The following is a 19500-nucleotide window of genomic DNA, read 5'->3' on the forward strand; positions in this document are numbered from 1 at the left end:
TAGAGTTTTGCTTGGAGATCCAGTTTTAAGTAAGTTGACTGTTTCTTCTTGGGTCTCACTTGGGCTTTTAAAACCCTGCCTCCTCTTCTAGTGCTGAGGTAGAGCTTCCAAAAGCACAGAAATCACTAATTATTCATTTTATTTTGACTTTTGGGGTAGGATCAGAAGTCTGTCTGCTTTTTCTACCCTGAAAAATGGATCCTAAAACCAATAATGTTTTACAGATCAAAGGCAAAAGCTCTGACTTGCGAGCTGGAGGCGGGAACCTTTTGAGCTCTGCCTTTCTACCTTAACCTTCCCTTGAAAGTTCATACACAGAATGAAGGGAGAGTTAGTCAGATGCTGAAGCACACTAGTTACACAATGACATGTGAAAGTAGACCAGGACTGTGGGTAAAGACAGGACGGGTGAGACACTCAAGTCTGGGAGCTGCTGCGGCTTATTCCTGTTCATTAGTTAGAGCTCCAAGACAGTGTTCACTTTTCTGTTGGGGAGAGGCTGAAACATCACTTGCTGTTAGTATCACTCTTTTCTGTGATTTGAGGGCTAAGTGTGCTTTCAAAGATTGAAATTTAAAATATATATATATATATATATATATATATATATATAAAAATTTTCTTTTAAGCTGTAACTTGGGTAGTCAGTACAAAACGTTGCTGCTCTTCCCAAACAATATTTTTCTTTTCTGTTTCTTTCTTATTCCCAGAAGTGAAGAGTTATGTGACATGTGAAAAGTATACCGCTGTTGATACACCGTGGCCTTGAAGATGCACTACTCAAAGAGAAGAAATTCAGGAAACTAGTTGTTTTGCATGTGTGGCAAAAGTGCTTTTGATATAAATGATGTAATTTTATATATAGTCACAGCAGCTGTAGCGAGGAACATGTGTGTTTGCCCACATGTGATCTTTATTTTCATTTGTAATTGTATATATTGTATGGTTGAGGGTGAGAATATAAAAAGCACTGTTTGCCCACTACAAGGTCTCCCTGCAGTAATCCTTAGTGGTATTATTTTCAAAAACTATCATTAGTCACTGCTTTGATAATGGGCCTGCTCAGCCCAAAGATTGCAATACCATTTAGACTATTGTTTTCTTTAGTTGTGTGCATGGGTAAGGTATGGTCATGTGTCTAGGATACAAGCAGGAAGTAGAGATTGTACAAATACATCTTTTCTGACATTCAGTGAAATTTTTATAAAAAAAATAAATAAAATGCTTATACACAAAGTTGCATAAGTACAGAATTTACTCCCCAGCTCTCTTTAAGTTACTAAATGAGTTCTCCTGATTCCACAAAACAGTAGGATTCCTCTTTCTGTGCACTCTGGTGGCTGATATTTTAGTCCAGTGAGGGAGCTCTCGGTGCCTCTTCCGTCTTCTTTGATGAGAAAACTGCTCAGCTGTTGGAGCCTAATGCAGCACTGGAATTATGGAACCCAGCAGCTGGTAATTTTTGTGCTGAATGTGGTTCTTGTGCGTGTTCATGTTGTGCAGTGTGTGGTACTGGAAGCAACTTCAGGCCTTCTTAACTCGGTGTAAAAGTCACAGATGCTTCATAAAAATAGGAGTTGCCCTATTTAAGTGTGGTTTCGACAGAGTTTTAAAATCTGCTTTCTTGAATGGGTAAAAAAGGAGCCATTTCATTTCTGTCCCAACTTTGTGATGCTTCATTGCGTCACAAATACATAAAATAGAAAGTAAGTAGGGGGAGCTGATGAGAAGTGAGGAGGCTCAGTTTCTGTATATATGCAAGTGGTACAGTTAAAAATCAGTTTTCTACGACTTGCACTTTCCATGAGATTTTACCACATTTTACAACTGTTTGAGAGTTGTTCCAATATAGTTGACTTCTCTCGGACTTTATGTATGCTTTGTAGAAATCTTGTCACTGTCTCCTGTTTTTACTAAGGTAATATATTTCAAAGTCACACAAGGTTTTCTCCTTCTAACAATGTAAAACTTTGTTTGGAAAGCTATTGCCAAACAGTAATGTAATAAATTCCATGTTTTTAAAGATTCTGAGCAATTTGCAAGTCTCAGAGTTGGATGTTATAAACTAATGTTCATATCCATGTTGTGGGTGCATGTTGCAGAGATTCAGGTCTGCACGTTGAGCTCCAAGTCTTGATGCAGACACCTTGCATCAAGAATTCAACAAAATAAAATTGAGGTATCTGAGTTTACAGTATTTACTTTCATTAACTGTCCTCTTGCTAGGGCTGCAGGATTGACCCACTTGAAGTAACCCATGGTCAGCCCTCACTAAAGTCAGTGGAACTGGCCACAGTGAAGAGGGTTATTCATGTGAAAAAAACATTCAAGCAGTACATATGGTTTACACTTACTCTCATTCCTTCAAGTTTATCAGTGGGAGTATTCATAGAAGATTTGAGTTCGTATATATTAAACTTTTGATACAGGTTTTTCCATAATCACAGCAATCTCTACCAAAAGAGGGGAGATTAATCTCCACTAACAATTCAATTTAAGAATTTACCTGATTATGTACCATGCAGAGCTCCCTCTTTAGAGCTAGTGATTGCCTCAGGCAAGTTGAGAATTGAGCAGCTGAGGAATAAACAGCAAACCAACTGGAATTCTGTTGACCTATTCTGCCTTATAAAAGCCATTATGTATAATAGCTTTAAGTTAACTGCAGCAGAACCCGTTTGTGTCACTGTGGGGTGAGGCTGAGCTGATACAATGTGTTGCCAAAACCTGAGGAGCTCGGTGTCCACGTACAGGCTGCAGAATCAGTTGCCCCCAGACCTGGAAGAAACCCACCGTCCCATTGCTGCGTGAAGGGCTCTGCTCCGCATTTCTTGTAGGTACAGGTTTAAAAGCGGGAGTTTAAAAAGTCATTGGTACACCCAGCCCATTCCCACTAGTAATTTGAAACCAAAGTTGTTCATAACTGTATGCTTCCATTTGTTGTGTGTATGTATGTGTGTGTATATATAAATATATAGACATTTTAAATATCTATAGATCTATCATCTTTACCCCAGAAAATGTTTTTATTTATGAAACATGAAACAATTTTGTAAATAGTGTGCTAATATACTTAAAAAAAATAAAGTCATTTTAAGTTGTTTCTGTGAGAGATTTTCTTGTTGCTATTGCGTTGAGCTTCTGTAACTGCTTCTACAAATCCATAGTCACAGCTGCTCTTCTGCCTGCCTTTCCACCCTCTCTCCCCCCACGTTACTCACTGGGTGTACAAGAATGTTCTCAGTGTTACTTAGGCTGGCATAGATGGTTTTGGTTGGGAGATCTTGGCGTTTCTCCTTAAAAAGGTTGGGGGAGAAAGTATGTAGATTGCCCTCTAACAACCTGAATTGTGCTGAGGAGCTTCAGCCATCAAATGTCATCAGAATGTGCTTCAGCCATCAGATGTCATCAGAATGTGCCGTGGGAGGAAATAAGAGCTGAATAATGAGCTCCTGGTGTAAGTCTAAAAACAAGGCGGAGTAGCGTGTACTCATCAGTCTTCACAATGCTGAAATGACCTTTCTGTGAGAAGATATTTTCTTGTGCTACTGCTAAAGCGCTGATGCGCAAGTCCCAGATTTTCTCAAGTTGTGTTTGACATTTGCTTGAGAGTGGAGAAATAGAGACGGCTGTAAGTCCTGTCTGGAAGTGTTTCTGCTCACTCATCCCCTTCAGTGGAGCCGAGCTGATGGGAGCAGTTAAAATTATTAGCAGTTCCCTGCTTGTTCAGGGTGATGTGAACCGTGGCTGTTACTTCAAGATCTCTTCTGAAATCTTTTGTGATTTCCCCAGACACACACTTTCTAAAGGAGCAGTGAACCACAGTTTGAGCTATCAAATTTAGAAGTTTTTAGAGTGTTGCTGTGCAGGGACCTGACTGCAGGGTAAACCAAGCTCAGAGTGACCCTGGTGCAAAAACTCAGTGAAACTGCATGCTTGAACCTTGGGGTGAGAAAAATGGTGCCAACTTAAAGTGATTGGGGAATATCTTGATGCAATCACATCTAATACCTGTAATTCAGACTGTTCCAGACAGTCAAGGCAGGAAAACCAACCCAAACCTCAACTGGCCAGTGCAGAAGCGTTCTGAAAGAGCTTTGGTGCTTCAGCAGAGATCTGTGAGTGGACATCTACTATTGTAGTTATCTGCCTAATAGTTGAAGTGGATCCTCTAGTTCCTTCCACTTAACAGAAGAATTTTTTTCTTCCTCCAGTAAATAATTCTTTTGTGCTTAGTGTTCTTTTGTCATAGATACAGCTAATATGATCTTGGATTTAAATACACCTTGCTTCAAAAATTCCATGATGAAAAAGTGCATGATCTGGCGCCTCTTCTTGTTGGTTGCCTGTTGCGTGTGCTCCTGAAATCCGGCGGTGCCTGTGCCCGTCTATCAGCACCGAGAACTGGCTTTTGCAGGTCACCTTCCCTGCCACGGCCCGGCTATGGTATAAGGGGAAGGAGTAGTCATGAAGTAAGAGAAGAGGGTAGAACCAGGCTGTATTTCAGTTGATGGATGAATTGGCAAGAAACTTTTAATATGCAAATGTAAACAGCATAGAGACAAGGATTCATCTGCTTTGGGGGAGGAGAACTGCGGTGTTGAAACAAATTATGGTTTCCTTTTGTTTTCTTGCTTGTTTTTAAGGACTATAGAAAAGAGACTTGATATTACTGCGCTGAAGAGTGGGTGCGATGCAGGGAAGAGAGGCTCTGTCATGAATATACATTTGGTGGAAGAAGTATTTTAAACAGCTTAGGAACTGCAGATTTGCTGGAAGACTGAAGGATTTCTCCAGCTTGACTCTAACAGAGGTGATTTTGGACCCTTCTGGAGTTGTAAGACTATTTGTATAGCGTTAGCTTCTGTGCGTGACCAGCCAGCTGACCAGGGGAGGTGTTTTGTGAATGTATAGTAATGGACAACCATGGAATAAAAAAAATCACCGAATCATTCTGAACCATGAGGCTGCTTTGGGTATTTGCAATGGCAGTACACACAAGCACCAAAGCATAAACAGCTTTAAATGTCATACTGCACATGAAATTAAGCTGGTTACAGCATCAGCAAAGAACTATGATTAATGTATGATAGGGTATGTCATGACCGTGCCAGTCACAGTGAGGGTGATGGAGGAGAAGGTGGCTCCTGTCCTGTCCCAGAGCTGGGTAAATGAACCACAAATACTCCCTTGGAGACAATGTGAGCTCTTGACAGGCTCCAAGAGGTACAGGACACTACTCGTTTACTTACCAACAGTGTGAAAATAACCATGTTCATTGGTGAGGGACCGATCCATGCCTGAGCCTGCTCTTGATCCAGATTGCAGCCTCGGGCTGGGAAACCTGGACAGAAAAACTTGCTGGTACATCTGCCAGGCCAAAATCTGCCGTCAGCTGAGCAGCAAAGAGAAAGTGCTGGGGGAGCTCACAAAGGCTTAAAGAAAAGAGCAGACACTGGCAGCTGCGCTGATTGACTTCTCCATTTTGCAAAGCCCTGTTGCTTTATCTCTGCCTGTAGGAGATCAGAGAGATCTGTAGAAAACAGATTGTGAGGATGGATGTTGCTATTCTGAGGGCTAGACCTGCAGGCAAAACTGCCTGTCAAGATGGGACAGACGTGACCACAGCTCAAGGTAGAGCGTGTGAGAAAGGACACAGTGCAGGGTCTGAAACTAAGTTTCATAGACGGGAAAACAAACAAAAACAAAAAGCAAGCCCCAAACCACAACAACAATAGAAACAAGAAACAAACCTTGGGATAAGCAAGATGTGCATTTGACTGGAAGAAGACTGGGGACTTGATGACTCGTGTGAGGCCAACTAGGGTTCTGGCTCATGAGAGATCATGAGGACACTGGAAGCCATGAAAATCATTTCCATGAGGTGTATCTGCACCTAATTATTGCTTTAGTTTGTAGCAGCTCTCTTTTTTGGGGGGGAACAGCCTGCAAGGCTCACAAAAAGAGATGCAAATCACTATTTTTCCCAGGGAATACCTCCGAAAATGTGTACGTCCTGTGCCAGGAAGGCACACAGCCGTCCTCCTGTGAGGAGAAAGATGGCCAGTGTTAGATTTTATAGACTGGTCCATGTGCTTTGGAGAGCGGGGCCCATCTTGCTTCCAGAAGCTGTTTGAGGATAATGCTCTTCAAACTGGTGGGGGTTCTCTTATGGATGGGATTAAATCTGCTAAAGCAAAGCTAAAAGAGAGCAATTGGGGGAAATATGTCATGATTATTCATAAAGGCCAATTAAAAATGTTTTCAGTGGCTTAATTCTCTTTTAGTGAGTGTGGTTGTTGGATCCACGCTTTGTTTTGGTTCAGATGGTATCTACAGCAGTGTGAATCACTTGAACTCAAGCTCTGAGCTTTTGAAATACCATGTTTTCTTTAGGGAAAGAGAAAAATAGAGCTGGAATTTAAATTCAGCTGATTTAAATAAGCAGTTCAAAAATGCCTGCTTAAAAACTCTGGTGTATTTTAACTTCCCATCTTCTTAAAGTGAAGAAAAAACAGCTTTTGGACAGGCTGTTTCAACAAATATGCAGGTCCTTAAACTGCTTTGAAACCTTATGATGTTGCCAAATGTAGACTTTGGAGTTGGCAGGGTGGGATAGGAAGGTTAGCAGAAGGAAATGTGTGCCGTTCTTGAAGTGTATTTTTGGGGGTTTTACAGATGAAAAAAAGTATTTTGAAGGTTTATAGGTACTGCTTTGGCGCAATGAAATACAAACCTGGTACGACTGAGCACCACAAGAGTCTTTGGCATCACACCCAGCTTTCTCAAACCTACAAGGGACCATGGTCTAGGAAAACCTTAATCTTCCTTCTCTGGGGGCAAGGGGTGCTGGCGGCATTTTGCCTGCTGGTGTGCTACTGACAAAAAATAATATTACTAAAAGACTGTTTTTCCCGCATCCAGTAGTGTAGCACACTGAAATAATAGAATAATAGAATAGTTTAGGTTGAAGGGACCGTCAAAGGCTATCTGGTCCAACCTCCTGCAATGAGCAGGGACATCTGCAACTAGATCAGGTTGCTCAGAGCCCCATCCAGCCCCAACAACCACATCCAGGGATGGGGCATCTCCCACCTCTCTGGGCAACCTGGGCCAGGGTTTCACCACCCTCAGTGTAAAAAATGTATTCCTCATGTCTGACCTGAACCTCCCCTCCTTTAGTTTAAAACCATCACCCCTTGTCCTGTTGTACCAGGCCCTGCTATAAAGTCTGTCCCCATCTTTCTTACAGGCCCCTTCTAAGCACTGAAAGGCCGCAATAAGGTCTCCCCGGAGCCTCCTCTTCTCCAGGCTGAACAACCCCAACTCTCTCAGCCTGTCCTCACAGCAGAGCTGTTCCAGCCCTCTGATCATCTTAGTGGCCTCCTCTGGCCCCTCTCCAACAGGTCCGTGTCTTTCCTGTACTGAGGGCTCCAGAGCTGGACACAGGACTCCAGGTGGGTCTCACCAGAGCAGAGCAGCGGGGCAGAATCACCTCCCTTGACCTGCTGGCCACGGTCCTTTTGATGCAGCCCAGGATACAGTTGGTTTTCTGGGCTCCAAGTGCAAATTGCTGGCTCATGTCCGGCTTTTCATCCACCAGTATCCAAAAGTCCTTCTCAACAGGGCTGCTCTCAATCCCTTCATCCCTCAGCCTGTACTGATACTGGGGGTTGCAGGACCTTGCACTTGGCATTGTTGAACCTCATGAGGTTCACATGGGCCCACTTTTTGAACTTGTCCAGGCCCTTCTGTATGGCATCCCTTCCCTTAGGTGTGTCAGCTGCACCACTCAGCTTGGTGTCATCCACAAATAAGCCCCGTTCACTCACCTGAGAGCTGAATTGCAGGAAACACAGTGACATCTCTTAGTCAGCACTATTATTAGGGTACAACAGGTAGAAAGCTGGCCTTGGGATACTTCTTGAGGCTGCCTCGAGCCCTCTCCCTGTGCTGTGATTTTCACTCGCTCGTGACATGCAGAGCAGTGAAACACGGGCTGGCTGGAGCCCAGTACACATTTCTGATCTTCTGTATGGTAACCAGTAGTTACCCCAGTATAAGGAAATAAGGGACTTTTACCACTGTACTGCGGTATATGAGGTAAGTTATTAGATATATGCACATACATATGCATATAAATACATATATGTGTATGGTACGTACATTATAACATACCGTGAGTGTACCATATCCCATTAGTACAGGCAATGGTGGCCTTATTTTGCAACCAGTGATGGTACAGCAGCTTGGAAAACAGGGAAAGAGAAGAGCAGATATTTTCCTTTTCATTGTACATTGGCTTCGTTCCAATAGCTCGCCGTCTTTATTAATAGATTTTATTAAAAGCCTAATCCTTTTGTCCACTCAGCTAAAGGCTGAGAAGCCCTTAATGCATCATCCCAAAGGGAAACCTTCAGCAGAAACCGAGAAAGCAAACTCAACAGTCCAACTGGATATTTTAAGAGTCAAAACCACGTTTTCCCTCCCAGGAGAGCTTCTGTAACACCTACAACAAGGCACACACAGAGCTATCCTTGGCCATCATGGGGAGGTGGAAAGACCTCCTCCAGCAGCGGCCAGGCTCCTCGCTGTCAGGGCGAGGGGCTTGCGGGTGGGGAGGCATGACCTGGCATCACCCCACCAGTGGCAGACGTGGTTTTGGGTTCCCCAACCTCAGGCGTGAGCCCGAGGAGCGATGCCCACGCAGGACGTGCGCGGCAGCCGTGCTGCCCTGCAAAGGCTTGGGCAAGGGAAAAGCAGCTGCGCCACCACCCCAGCTGTAGCTGTTCCTCGTTAGCCATAAAAATTACACTATAAGGAACAAGCAGTTAGTCAAAGACGATAAATTAAAAGTGTATCTTCAGATGTACGTTGTGTTTTTTTCCAGTCGGAGCCTACCGAATATTGCAACAGCTATGCCGTGTTTGGTAAGGCGCAAGGAAGGTACGCAGATGTTTTGATGGTGTCCAGCAAATTGTGAATGCTGTAGAATAACACCAGCTTTTCTAAGAGGAGTGAAAGCACCAAGTCTCAGAAGGAGAGCACAGAGCAAGCAGGTATTTGTAAAGGTAGGCAGCGGAAAGGAAGAAGCACAGGCTTGGGGCTGGCCAGCAGCCAAGAACTACAAAAGGAAATAATTCAGTAAATTTGCAAGGGTAGAAGAGGGGAATTAAGGCATAAAAACTATGGCCATATCCTGTAATTTCTCCCAAGTGAAGGACAAATCAGTGATGCCACAGAAGCGACTGAAATCAAGCTGAAGGTATTTATGGAAAACCCTGTGGCCTGGAAGTTTGTAAGTGAAACAATTCCATCCTGAAAAATTACAGGTAACAAATCAGATCCCAATGTGTCCCACACCCCATCCTTGCACATGTGCACCACCAAGCTGGTGCTTGACCAGAGAAGTGGTCCAGATAAACCTTTTTGATCTTTTGAATGGAACCTATGAGTGCTCTTCTTTTCCTCCATTTTTCCTAGACAGGCGCATCACCACGGTGTGTCATTTTTTCCTAAATGGCAAACTATGGTTGCTTTTCAGCTAGCTTGTAGAAGGGGGAGTATTTTATCTGAGTCACCAGAGCCATCTGTTTTACACAAATATTTTAGTGAATGATCTCTCTTACAGTTGGGCAATTTCTTTATTCTCCTGTTTAAGGATCAATTACATGAAGAAAAAGGTGGGGTGGCCTCTCACTGGCTCGCTCACCCTCCCTCCTGCTGGAATTAAACTGGGAGCCTCACCCAGCTTCAGCACCACCAAATATTAAAATGGTCTATGGAGAGATTATCAAGATGGCTTAGAACTAAGGATTAAAGTTTAAAAATAAACACTTTGGGCTTCCTGGGCAGTTGCAAACAACTTCTCTTCAGTTCCCTGCAGATTGCTCAGGATATAGGAACACCATGTGGAGGTGGGGGTTCCTCAAAACATTGACCTGTGCCTGACCTGTGGCACTCGGACATCGTTGAAGGTTCATAACCAACTTTTCCTTGGTACAGCAAGTTCTTCCACTCCTTGCAAGGGGTTTGGACAGCTCCAGCCTTAACTCCTTCCCTTGGTTCCTGCTATCGACGGCGTTCACTTCACCTTCTCCTTTCTGATCCTCCATCAAACCCCCAGTGCATACGCAGCATCTCCCCAGGCTTGCAGTGATTTAAACCGACTTTGATGAAAGTCTCTTCAGCCAGGTGGGAAGGACACTTCCCCTACCAGTGCTCTGGGTGGTTTACCTTCAGTGGCTGGTTATAAAAAAGTAAAAAAAACTTAAGGAAAAGCTGGGCAAAGAGAAGCCATTGTCGTCACTCTCAGAGCTGAACATTTTGGGGAGCAGGAGTCAACTGCAGGGACAGAGCAAGGGCCCTAGGGTGAACCTCTGCAATAAGATACACCTGCACATGGGACAGCAGCTCAGTGCCACAAGGCCTGGCACCTTGGAGAAACTTGGTTTGGGTAGTCTTGAACTTACTTCAGCTAGTGTTTTGCTCTAAGAGCAGATTGCCTGCCGGGTGCCTAATGTGCTTTTAGCTTTAGCTTTGCTTTGTACAAGGAAATGATAGCAAGGGTTTGTCAGACCTTTACCACCCAAGTGATCATTGTGTAACTAAACCTGCAGAAAATTTTTAAAAAAGAAAAAGGAGACTGCTCAACAAGACTGTTTAAAATATGCAAATAATAGCCTCAAATGGGCTCTGGACCAAGGAGGAAAAAATCCAGCTCTTTATGTCCTTCTCCTGGCAGTGAAACAGGGATACAGAGCCCATGCCATATCTACACATGAAAAGGGTAAAATAATACTGGAGAAAGGGGAGAAAGATATTACAAAGTCTGTGCACACGATGTGCCAGAAATTAGCATTAATTAGACAATTAGGATTATGAATTTCAGTAACATGGCAACTGAATTAATAGAACCTGTTGGGTTTTATTCAGATTAGACTGGCAAGGCTTTGTTAGCCAATGAATATATTCATTGCCCCATGTAGCAGATGTGGTTCCTCAGCCCGTGTAAATCTCATTAAAGTTGTGTAGTGTAGCAAAGCAGCAGAAGAGCTTTCCATCAAAGTATTCACAGAATGTTTTTATGACCAGGCCTAGGAGAAAAATCATGGGGCCAAGTGCATTGGCCAGTGAGCAGGGAAAAGCAAGCAGCAGTGTCTTTCATATCCTTCTGTTAAGTGAGTCGATCAGATTAGTCCTGATCTACATGATGATGAACCTTGCCAGCACCAACACCCAGAAAAGGGGAACACGTGGTGGGGCTGGGGGCTGGCAGGAGAGGTGGTGGCCTATCGTGGAGCTGGGCATTCATGCCCATTGCAACTCACCAGTCCCAGCCTTTGAGGGCATAAACCTTCCGGCAGTCTCACTCAACTCCCACAGAGGATTTTCCCCTTTTCCTTTTTTTGCCCCCAAGCAGACATCCCAGCTGTGCTGCAGGGGGATCTCCCCCTCCCTTCAACTTTAATCTTCAAATCATCTTCACGACTGGTGCTTTTCCAAAGTTGCTGAACCCAGCCCCGACGATTTTGGCAGAAGAAAGCACATTGGAAATGGGTGGCAGAAGTGGCTGTGTGCCCTGGGGGGAGCAGCAACAGTGGGGCATCTGCTGACTGCAAGCCTTTGTGTGCCTGTGCTCTGCATGCTTATTTAAGGAAAATATTAAAGTTGGGACTCTTTTCAAACATGTTAGAGGGATAAGCATGCCTCATTCCCATTAAAATCAACAGGAACTAGACATCCAGCCAGCTGGGGGAAAAAGAAAAGAAAAAAGACATTAAGCACCTGGCTCAAGCTCTAGTGATGAATCAACCATATTCCAGCCCCCAAAGGATGAATCAAGTATACCGATAATCCAGGCAACTAAAATTTGCCTTACAGTTCATGTGTTATGAACACACCACTTTCTTCAGTAACAGGCAAAACAAAGGAATAATTATATTACACATAAATACATCTGAATATTTTCCATTAGCCTTTAAAGGATTTAGTTTTAAAAAGATTTTTGCTAGCTGTCACTCAATTATACAAATAATTCAGAGATTTAGAAACCAAAACAGGGGAGCCAGGCCAGTCCAATTTCTCATGTAGCAAAACTCCACCCACTGCAAGTGCATTTAGGGCATGGCAGCAAAAGCATCCCTCCCAGGAACATAAAGGAATGAGAAAACACCAGGGAAAACTAAATCCCCTCCAACAGATGCCTGGTGTGCTGCTTTCCTGATGGGTGGCTGCAGCTTTGACATCAAACCCGCTCCCACTGTTATCACAGAACCACAGAATCACAGTATGTTCGGGATTGGAAGGGACCTCAAAAGATCATCTAGTCCAATCCCCCTGCTGCAGCAGGAACACCCAGATGAGGTTACACAGGAACGTGTCCACGTGGGTTTTGAATGTCTCCAGAGGAGACTCCACAACCTCCCTGACAGCCTGTTCCAGTGCTCTGTCACCCTCACTGAGAAGAAGTTCCTCCTCAAATTTAAGTGGAACCTCTTGTGTTCCAGCTTGATCCCATTACCCCTTGTCCTATCATTGGTTGTCACCGAGAAGGGCCTGGCTCCATCCTTGTGACACTCACCCTTTACATATGTATAAACATTAATAAGGTCACCCCTCAGTCTCCTCTTCTCCAAGCTAAAGAGACCCAGCTCCCTCAGCCTTTCCTCATAAGGGAGATGCTCCCTTAAGATGCTCCACTCCCTTATCAGTGCCTATTGAAAAGACCAATGGTTAATGAAGTGACCAGCAACATGCTGATGGACAATGAAACGTGTGGGCAATAAACATGGGGCTGTTGGCAGAGGTCTGGGGTTCTGTAGCTCTGCATTCACAGGGAGAGCTCCAGAATCCATGGCAAAGTGATGTAGGGGCTCCGGATGGAAGGCAGCCCTGCCCTGCATACCCTGTGCTAATCGCAGATCAAAGGCAACCATCTCTGTGGTAGACGATAGCAAACATGGTGTGGTGCAAAAATGGCTTGTGAGCAATGCAGAAGCCAGAAAAGGTGACCGGAGAGATGAGCAGTGCTCTTGCTGCTGTGCTGTGATGTAGTTTTAACCAGGGCTGCTGAGATGCCAGTGTACAGTGCAGCAGTTCCTCATCTTGAATTCAGATGAGAAGTGATGGGAAGCTGCTTGTTTGCTAAAATGCCCAAACTCCAGGTTAGCAGGGACAAACAGAGAAGCTACCAAGGTTTGGTGGCCTGACAAATCAAACAACTCATGGGAAGGAGCTGAAAAGAGACAACATTTCTATGAAACAATGCATCTGGTAAAAATGCTCCATAGAGATGCTAAAGATAACTTGATCCATACACTGGAGCTGGCTAGAGGGGATGCCACGATCCACCTAGAGATGGTCCCATCTGCCCTTTTCCAACCCCTTCTTGGCGTGGCCCTCACGGGAGAGGATGCTTTCAGCTCTGCAGTCATTGCTCCAACGTGTCGGGTACACTGCCTGCCCAGAGGCACAGCCTCAGCCACCCCCAAACCTCCATACATCCTACTGTGGTGGGTGCCAGCTGTCTACAACCACAGGGTGGGAACGTGCTTTAAATTATATAAAGGGTGAGTGCCACGAGGATGGAGCCAGGCTCTTCTCGGTGGCAAACAATGATAGGACAAGGGGTAATGGGATCAAGCTGGAACACAAGAGGTTCCACTTAAATTCGAGAAAAAACTTCTTCTCAGTGAGGGTGACAGAGCACTGGAACAGGCTGCCCAGGGAGGTTGTGGAGTCTCCTTCTCTGGAGACATTCAAAACCCGCCTGGACATGTTTCTGTGCGACCTCACCTAGGCGTTCCTGCTCCAGCAGGGGGATGGGACCAGATGATCTTTTGAGGTCACTTCCAATCCCAAACATTCTGTGATTCTGTGATAACATCCATGTCACAGGCACCGGGGTTTGGTGTCCCTTTGGCCAGGCTAACCTGTGGTCCTGCTGGCCATGGCCAGGCAGCTGTGCCCAAAGCTCTCTCAGCAGCTGCAGACTTTCTCCATTCAGGCATTAGACCATGTACCACCAGCTGCAACACTCCACAGTGTACCACCACCAACAGAGAGACATGCACACCGTGAGGACAGGTGATAGGGCTTTTCAGTTCACTTTGAATCCTGTGTCTTGCAGGCTGTGCTCTCCTTGCAGCTCTCCCAAAACCAACCCCTGAAAGAAATGGCACTGTAATGGAGTTACCTTCACCTGTTCATTTTAGCGCTACAAATGACTAATGCCAAGGAAGCGAACTGTAGGAAGAAATAGGGCTTGTATCCTCTGAAGGAAGAGCCCATGCTGGACATTTCCACCCATTGACCTGTTGCCTGCCGGGAAGGGCACTGGGTGCTCCGAGATCCCATCTGGAGCAGCAGCAGCCTCGGCGAAAACCCAGCCTGCCCGGCTCCAGGAGAAATGCCTGCCAGCTCTTTGTGCTTTTTTTGAGAGAGATGGAGGCAGGAAGCCCTGAGATGAAGCTCCTTAGATGGAGACCCACCAGCGCTGAGGGAAGGCATGAAATCTCTTGTGGCTCTGGATGAGGAGGCTGGGAAAGGAGGGAGCACGTCCACAAGCGGTAGATGGGATCGCTGCTGGGAGCTGGGGCAGCAATACCAGGCTCTGTGTGTGTGTACACGTGTGTGTATGTGCACAGTTTTTGGGGAGGGTTGGCTTGTAGCTGTCTGCCACGAAAAATGCAAACACTAAAGACCAAGCCTCTACACTTGCCATTCTCTGGAGAAGAGCATTGACTGAGACCAGGGGTAATTCGGACTCTGCTCTGAGCAGCTGAACTTCCTTTGACTACATCCTAAAAAAATAACCAGCCCTGTGTCAACCAAGGTCTGCCACTGACAGCTGAAGCTTTATTACCAATACTGAAAATGGCTTCGGTGGGTTACTGTGGGCCTCTCTTTGCTTTGCTTCCCAGCCCACAGCTCTTTTGGAAAGCTCATTTTGGGAGAACCCATTTCCGACACCTCCCTTTGCCTCCAGCCCTGGTGACACCCCTTTTTCTGAGCTCTTTGCTGCCTCTTGGGGCTGCACAGCCCTACGGTGATGCGCCTGTGCCACAGGGAAAACCGGCCTTTAAGGTGTCTAGCAGCAACTCTTCCTAACCATTGCTTTGCAGAGAAGGAATTAAGTGTTTGTCATCATGAGCTACTCAGAAACAGATTATTTTTCACACAGTTTCCAGCCCAAGCAACTCAGCTTACATAGATCTACTTCTTACCTTATTCCCTCTGCAATATGGGGAAAATAAAGAATATAATCAGAGGCCCAAGTGCCATGTTTGCTTCCTCGTGCTCCACACCTTGTGTCTGCCTTATGTTCCTCTTCATCACATGTTCTAGGAGGCTGGCACAGTTGAATCTCACCTAACAGCTAAAAGCAGCAAGTTTGCAGAGCCCCCCACCCCTCTTGCTGCTCATAACTGCTGGAGACTCGGAGAAAACTCCTTTCCAGGCTGGTACAATTAGAGATTTCCCTTCCAAATGGCTGGCTGGCACTGAGAATATTTGTGTTTGGTTTCCTCTTCCCTGATTCTATTTGATTAAAAAATATTTCTGAAAGTTTCCTGGCAAATTTCCGTTCCCAAGTGTCCAAGGTATTTTAAATCTTATGGTGTGCCATCAGGAGAGAAGATGAGATATCAGCAGACTAGATATCAACCATTTATAGCACAGAAAGTTCAAGAAAGTTTAAGGAGTGAGATATACCACTGAAAAAAATCCATTTTTATTTAGCTAGGGAGAAATTAAAACCAGGCAAGGTGGAGCACTTTGATTAAGATTTTATTGTGCTACTACTTAGGATTCCTCTCCATGCCTTTGATGTCAGGCTTTTAATTAAAGACCTAGATCCTTAAGACAAGCAATTAAGTGCCAGCCCAAGCGTGCCCTCAAATCTATCTAAATGAACAACAGGAAGCTGATGAGATGCAGTAAGGGGGAGGAGGAGGTGGATGATTTCTGCCCCAAACGGCTTGCAGTGCCTAGTCTTACACTGTTTTTTAATTTAATTTTTACATCGGTGGTTATCAGCACTGCTCAGCGACCCACAGCCAAAGCTTCCCTTTGGTTATCAGACTTGCTTCTCACAGGACAAGTCCAACATACGGTATCACTATCACCCCAGGCGCATGGGCTGCCCTGTCCTGATCTTGCAGTCAGCCTGCCCAAAAAGTCCCAGGGGTGCCAGGGCGGCATAGGGAGGCTGGTAGATGCCCCATCCCTGGAGACATTCCAGGCCAGGCTGGACGGGGCTCTGAGCCACCTGATCTAGTTGAAGATGTCCCTGCTCATTGCAGGGGGTTGGACTAGATGACCTTTGAAGGTCCCTTCCCAACTATTCTATGATGCTCACACAGCTGAGCCACAGGGCTTGCAGGCTGAAACAGTGTCCATTTTTTGCCCTAAACCGGTTGGTTTCATTAAAGATACTTCCCCATAATCCTGCCAGACACCTGTCCTGAGACCACTGAGCCCATCACCGACACTACTCCCAAACCCACCGATTACATTCTGATGCACTCCGATTTCACCCAAAACAAGCATGTCTGCACAGACTTTTGTCAGACTTCAAATCAGTTTGAAAGCACTCCTTAGTTCACAGGGGTGCAAGTCCTTCATTTTGGTGAGCAGGTTTGAAGTGTTCACCAAATGGTGAACCACTTAAATCACAGAAATGTGGCAATCTGTGGCTGAACAGCCGGAGTTTGCCAAACCACAGCTTCTGGAGCAGCCTGGAGTGCACCCAAGCCTTCCCTCCACAAACCTGGGAGCATCCCCTGCCCCGGGGTTTCCTCTGAGGACATAAGGCCCGACACTAACACAAGACTCATTTTATTTGTACAAATGTTCCCTGTGACTGACAGGTGGATTAGTTGGGAGAGGAAGACATTAACCTCTCAAATTATCTGCAGCAACCCATACTTTCTTCTATCTATTTCATGTGAGCAAAAAGCTCCTGTCAGATCCAATTTGTGCTATGGAAAAAAAAAAATAGAAATCCCATTAATCATAAATATGCCATAATAAGCAATTTGAAAGAGGAAAAAAAAAACAGACACATGCATATAAATTATGCTTCATAGCTGTGGTTTTATTCCAGCACTCACTAGTCACTGAATATATTATAGATGTTGTAGGCTGTTGTACCCACTCAGAGCCACCAGCTTTGCTGCTGCCTACGTTACCAACTGATTTCTCCGGGTGGGATGTGCAAGCAGGGCCAAGTCTTGGCACAGGCACCTGAGGATGTAAGAGCCACGTTTTAAGTCCAAGGGAGAACCACCACTGCTTAGAAAGGGGAACCCACTTTTACTCCTATTTTTCCCCCTGATGCAGCAACCACAGCAAGAGGAAGCCAGGCATTTCCCAGAGGTGAGTCTCTGTTGATGTCAAAACAAATGAAATAATCCTCCACGTACTTTTATTAACACAAAAAAAGCACTTTTTTTTCCCAGGAAGAGGTGTGCTGATGGTAGAGGACTGAACTGAAGGTGCTGTTCAAGGGCTCGTGTTGTATTCCTGCTTCTAAATGAGGAAAGGGCAGCTCAAAAATGAGCAGAATTTTTTTGTGTCTTGCTGAGCCCTTTGATTATGACTGTATAAAAAGGTCTCCCCATCACCCCTTCATCCCCAGCAGCCGTAGGGCACCCCTCACTATGGGTTTGGCTGCCCTGTGTCCTTGGGTGATGGCAAGGGCATCTTCGGGGCCCTTTTTTACCCCCACCCAGGGTGCTCTGTCCCTCCTTGAAGGGCAGTAGCTCCTTGCCCCATGGTGTGCACGTGGGCCCCTTCACAGCCTCCTGGCCGGGCATGGGGGCTGAGGGGGGTGCAGCAGCCTGTGTCTGTCCCCCCAAAAAACACCCCACCTTGTGGTGCAGGGACCAGGGCGGTGCTCAGGCATAAGGTCTAAGGCTTTTTGGCTGTCCCTCCTCGCATAGGTGCATGCAGGATGCACACCTGTGCCCACACAAAAACCAGCAAAATAGGTGAATGTCAGTACTGAAGCAAAAGAAGCCCCTTTGACTTATGAATGAGGGTTTTTTTTCCCCTGCTTGTTGGGAAGCTTTGCTGCACAGGCAGCGCCACCGTTTCAACCTTTGCTTCAGGGTGGAATGCGGGAAAATAAACAGCAGAAAATGATGTTGACAGACAAAGGCTAAGTTTTTTAGCAGCTTCATCTCCCCAGACACCAAAGCTGTTTATTTGTTACGAGATCTAGTAGGAAGCAGCTCTTCCCTCTTGCACCCCGAGCTTCGGCAGAGAAGCAGGGCCGCACACCCACGCCTGGCTCCTGGACAAGGACCAGCTCTGCCAGGTGAGTGACCTGGTTGCAGCCCCCCCATGCTGCACCAAGGCTGCCCCCCGTGCTGAGAGGAGAGCAAAGCGGGGGTGACGCTGTGTGCCCCCTCGGCGGGGGTGACAGATGAACTCTGAGCGGTGATGGCTGAGGAAGGAAAGTGGGGAGAGGACACACTCCTGCAAATGCAGCACCTGGCATGTTCCCACTAGTTGCTTTAGGGAGCGAAATTTTTGAGACACGGCAAAAAATGCCACAGATGTCAGGAGGGAGAGGAATTGCCATGCAGAACTTGACTCCCCCTTAAGAACAAACCAAAGCAAAGCAATAAAAACCCAAACAAGCGGATCAGGTAAGTCTGAGACGTGCAGGAGCGCGCTCCCGGGAGCAGCGTTTCGGCAGACGCTGCCCGCGTGTGCAGCTGCTGAGCATGAAATGATGCACCACCTCATGTGCAGCAAAGCACTGGGTGCCCCTGCCGTGGCCAGGGACCTGAGTCTGCCCATCTCCGTACCTCGAGGTGTGGAGGGGTTTCTGTTAGATGGAGATTTGTTATTGAACCAGCCAGGCCCAAAGGAATTTCAAGGCCAATTTAGAAAGCTGGAAACAGGACCTGCCGTGGGAGAGAAGCAGTTCTACAATAACAAGGCCTCAACATGACGTAAATCAACGGACCTGTCAGCAGTGAGACTCCAGAACGTGGACAGCTCATGAACATAGATGATACCCAATCAGTGAATGCATGCTTGGAGCATGGACGCGTGATCAGAGAATAGCTGCATATATAAGGAGGCTTGTTTCTGTAATAAATGGCTCTAGCGTGATTCACATTGAATCAGAGCGCAGAGTCCTTTATTCACTCCAACACCGAGGTAAAAACCCGGCACCGCCAGGGCAGCAGGCTGCTGAGAGCCAGAAGCTGCCAGTGACAGTGATGGCACCTGCCACTGCCACCGCTGTCCGTGCTGGAGAAGTACGAAAGCGTCATTGTGTGGAACTGGAAGACACGCAGTAATTCATCTGTGTCCACACGCTCTCCTCACGTCCTGAGGAAGCAAGGCTATGACCGCTCCCAGCTGCAGCTCCTTCTTTTCCAGCAGGAAGCACCATGGTTTTTGTCCAGGGCGTTTGCCTTGCCCAAAAGCTGCATGGGTGAGGTGCCTTCCCCACGCTGGAGAGATGTCCTCCTGCCAGGG

The 19500-nt window shown here is 46.0% G+C and overlaps 1 protein-coding gene across 5 annotated transcripts in view; it reads left to right on the forward strand.

Moving 5' to 3' along the window:
* CD47 (CD47 molecule) overlaps positions 1-3103 on the forward strand; it is a 28229-nt gene extending 25126 nt beyond the window's left edge. For all 5 annotated transcript variants that reach the window (XM_065049923.1, XM_065049922.1, XM_065049926.1 and 2 more), the window contains one exon: positions 711-3103. Coding sequence is in view for 3 of the 5 variants with exons in the window: in XM_065049922.1 (XP_064905994.1) it covers positions 711-769 (59 nt within the window). In the remaining 2 variants the exon portion in view is untranslated. The remainder of the gene's footprint in view (positions 1-710) is intronic.
* The last annotated feature ends 16397 nt before the right edge of the window (positions 3104-19500 follow it).

The sequence above is a fragment of the Columba livia genome, chromosome 1, assembly GCF_036013475.1.
Source record: "Columba livia isolate bColLiv1 breed racing homer chromosome 1, bColLiv1.pat.W.v2, whole genome shotgun sequence".
Lineage (NCBI taxonomy): Eukaryota > Metazoa > Chordata > Aves > Columbiformes > Columbidae > Columba > Columba livia.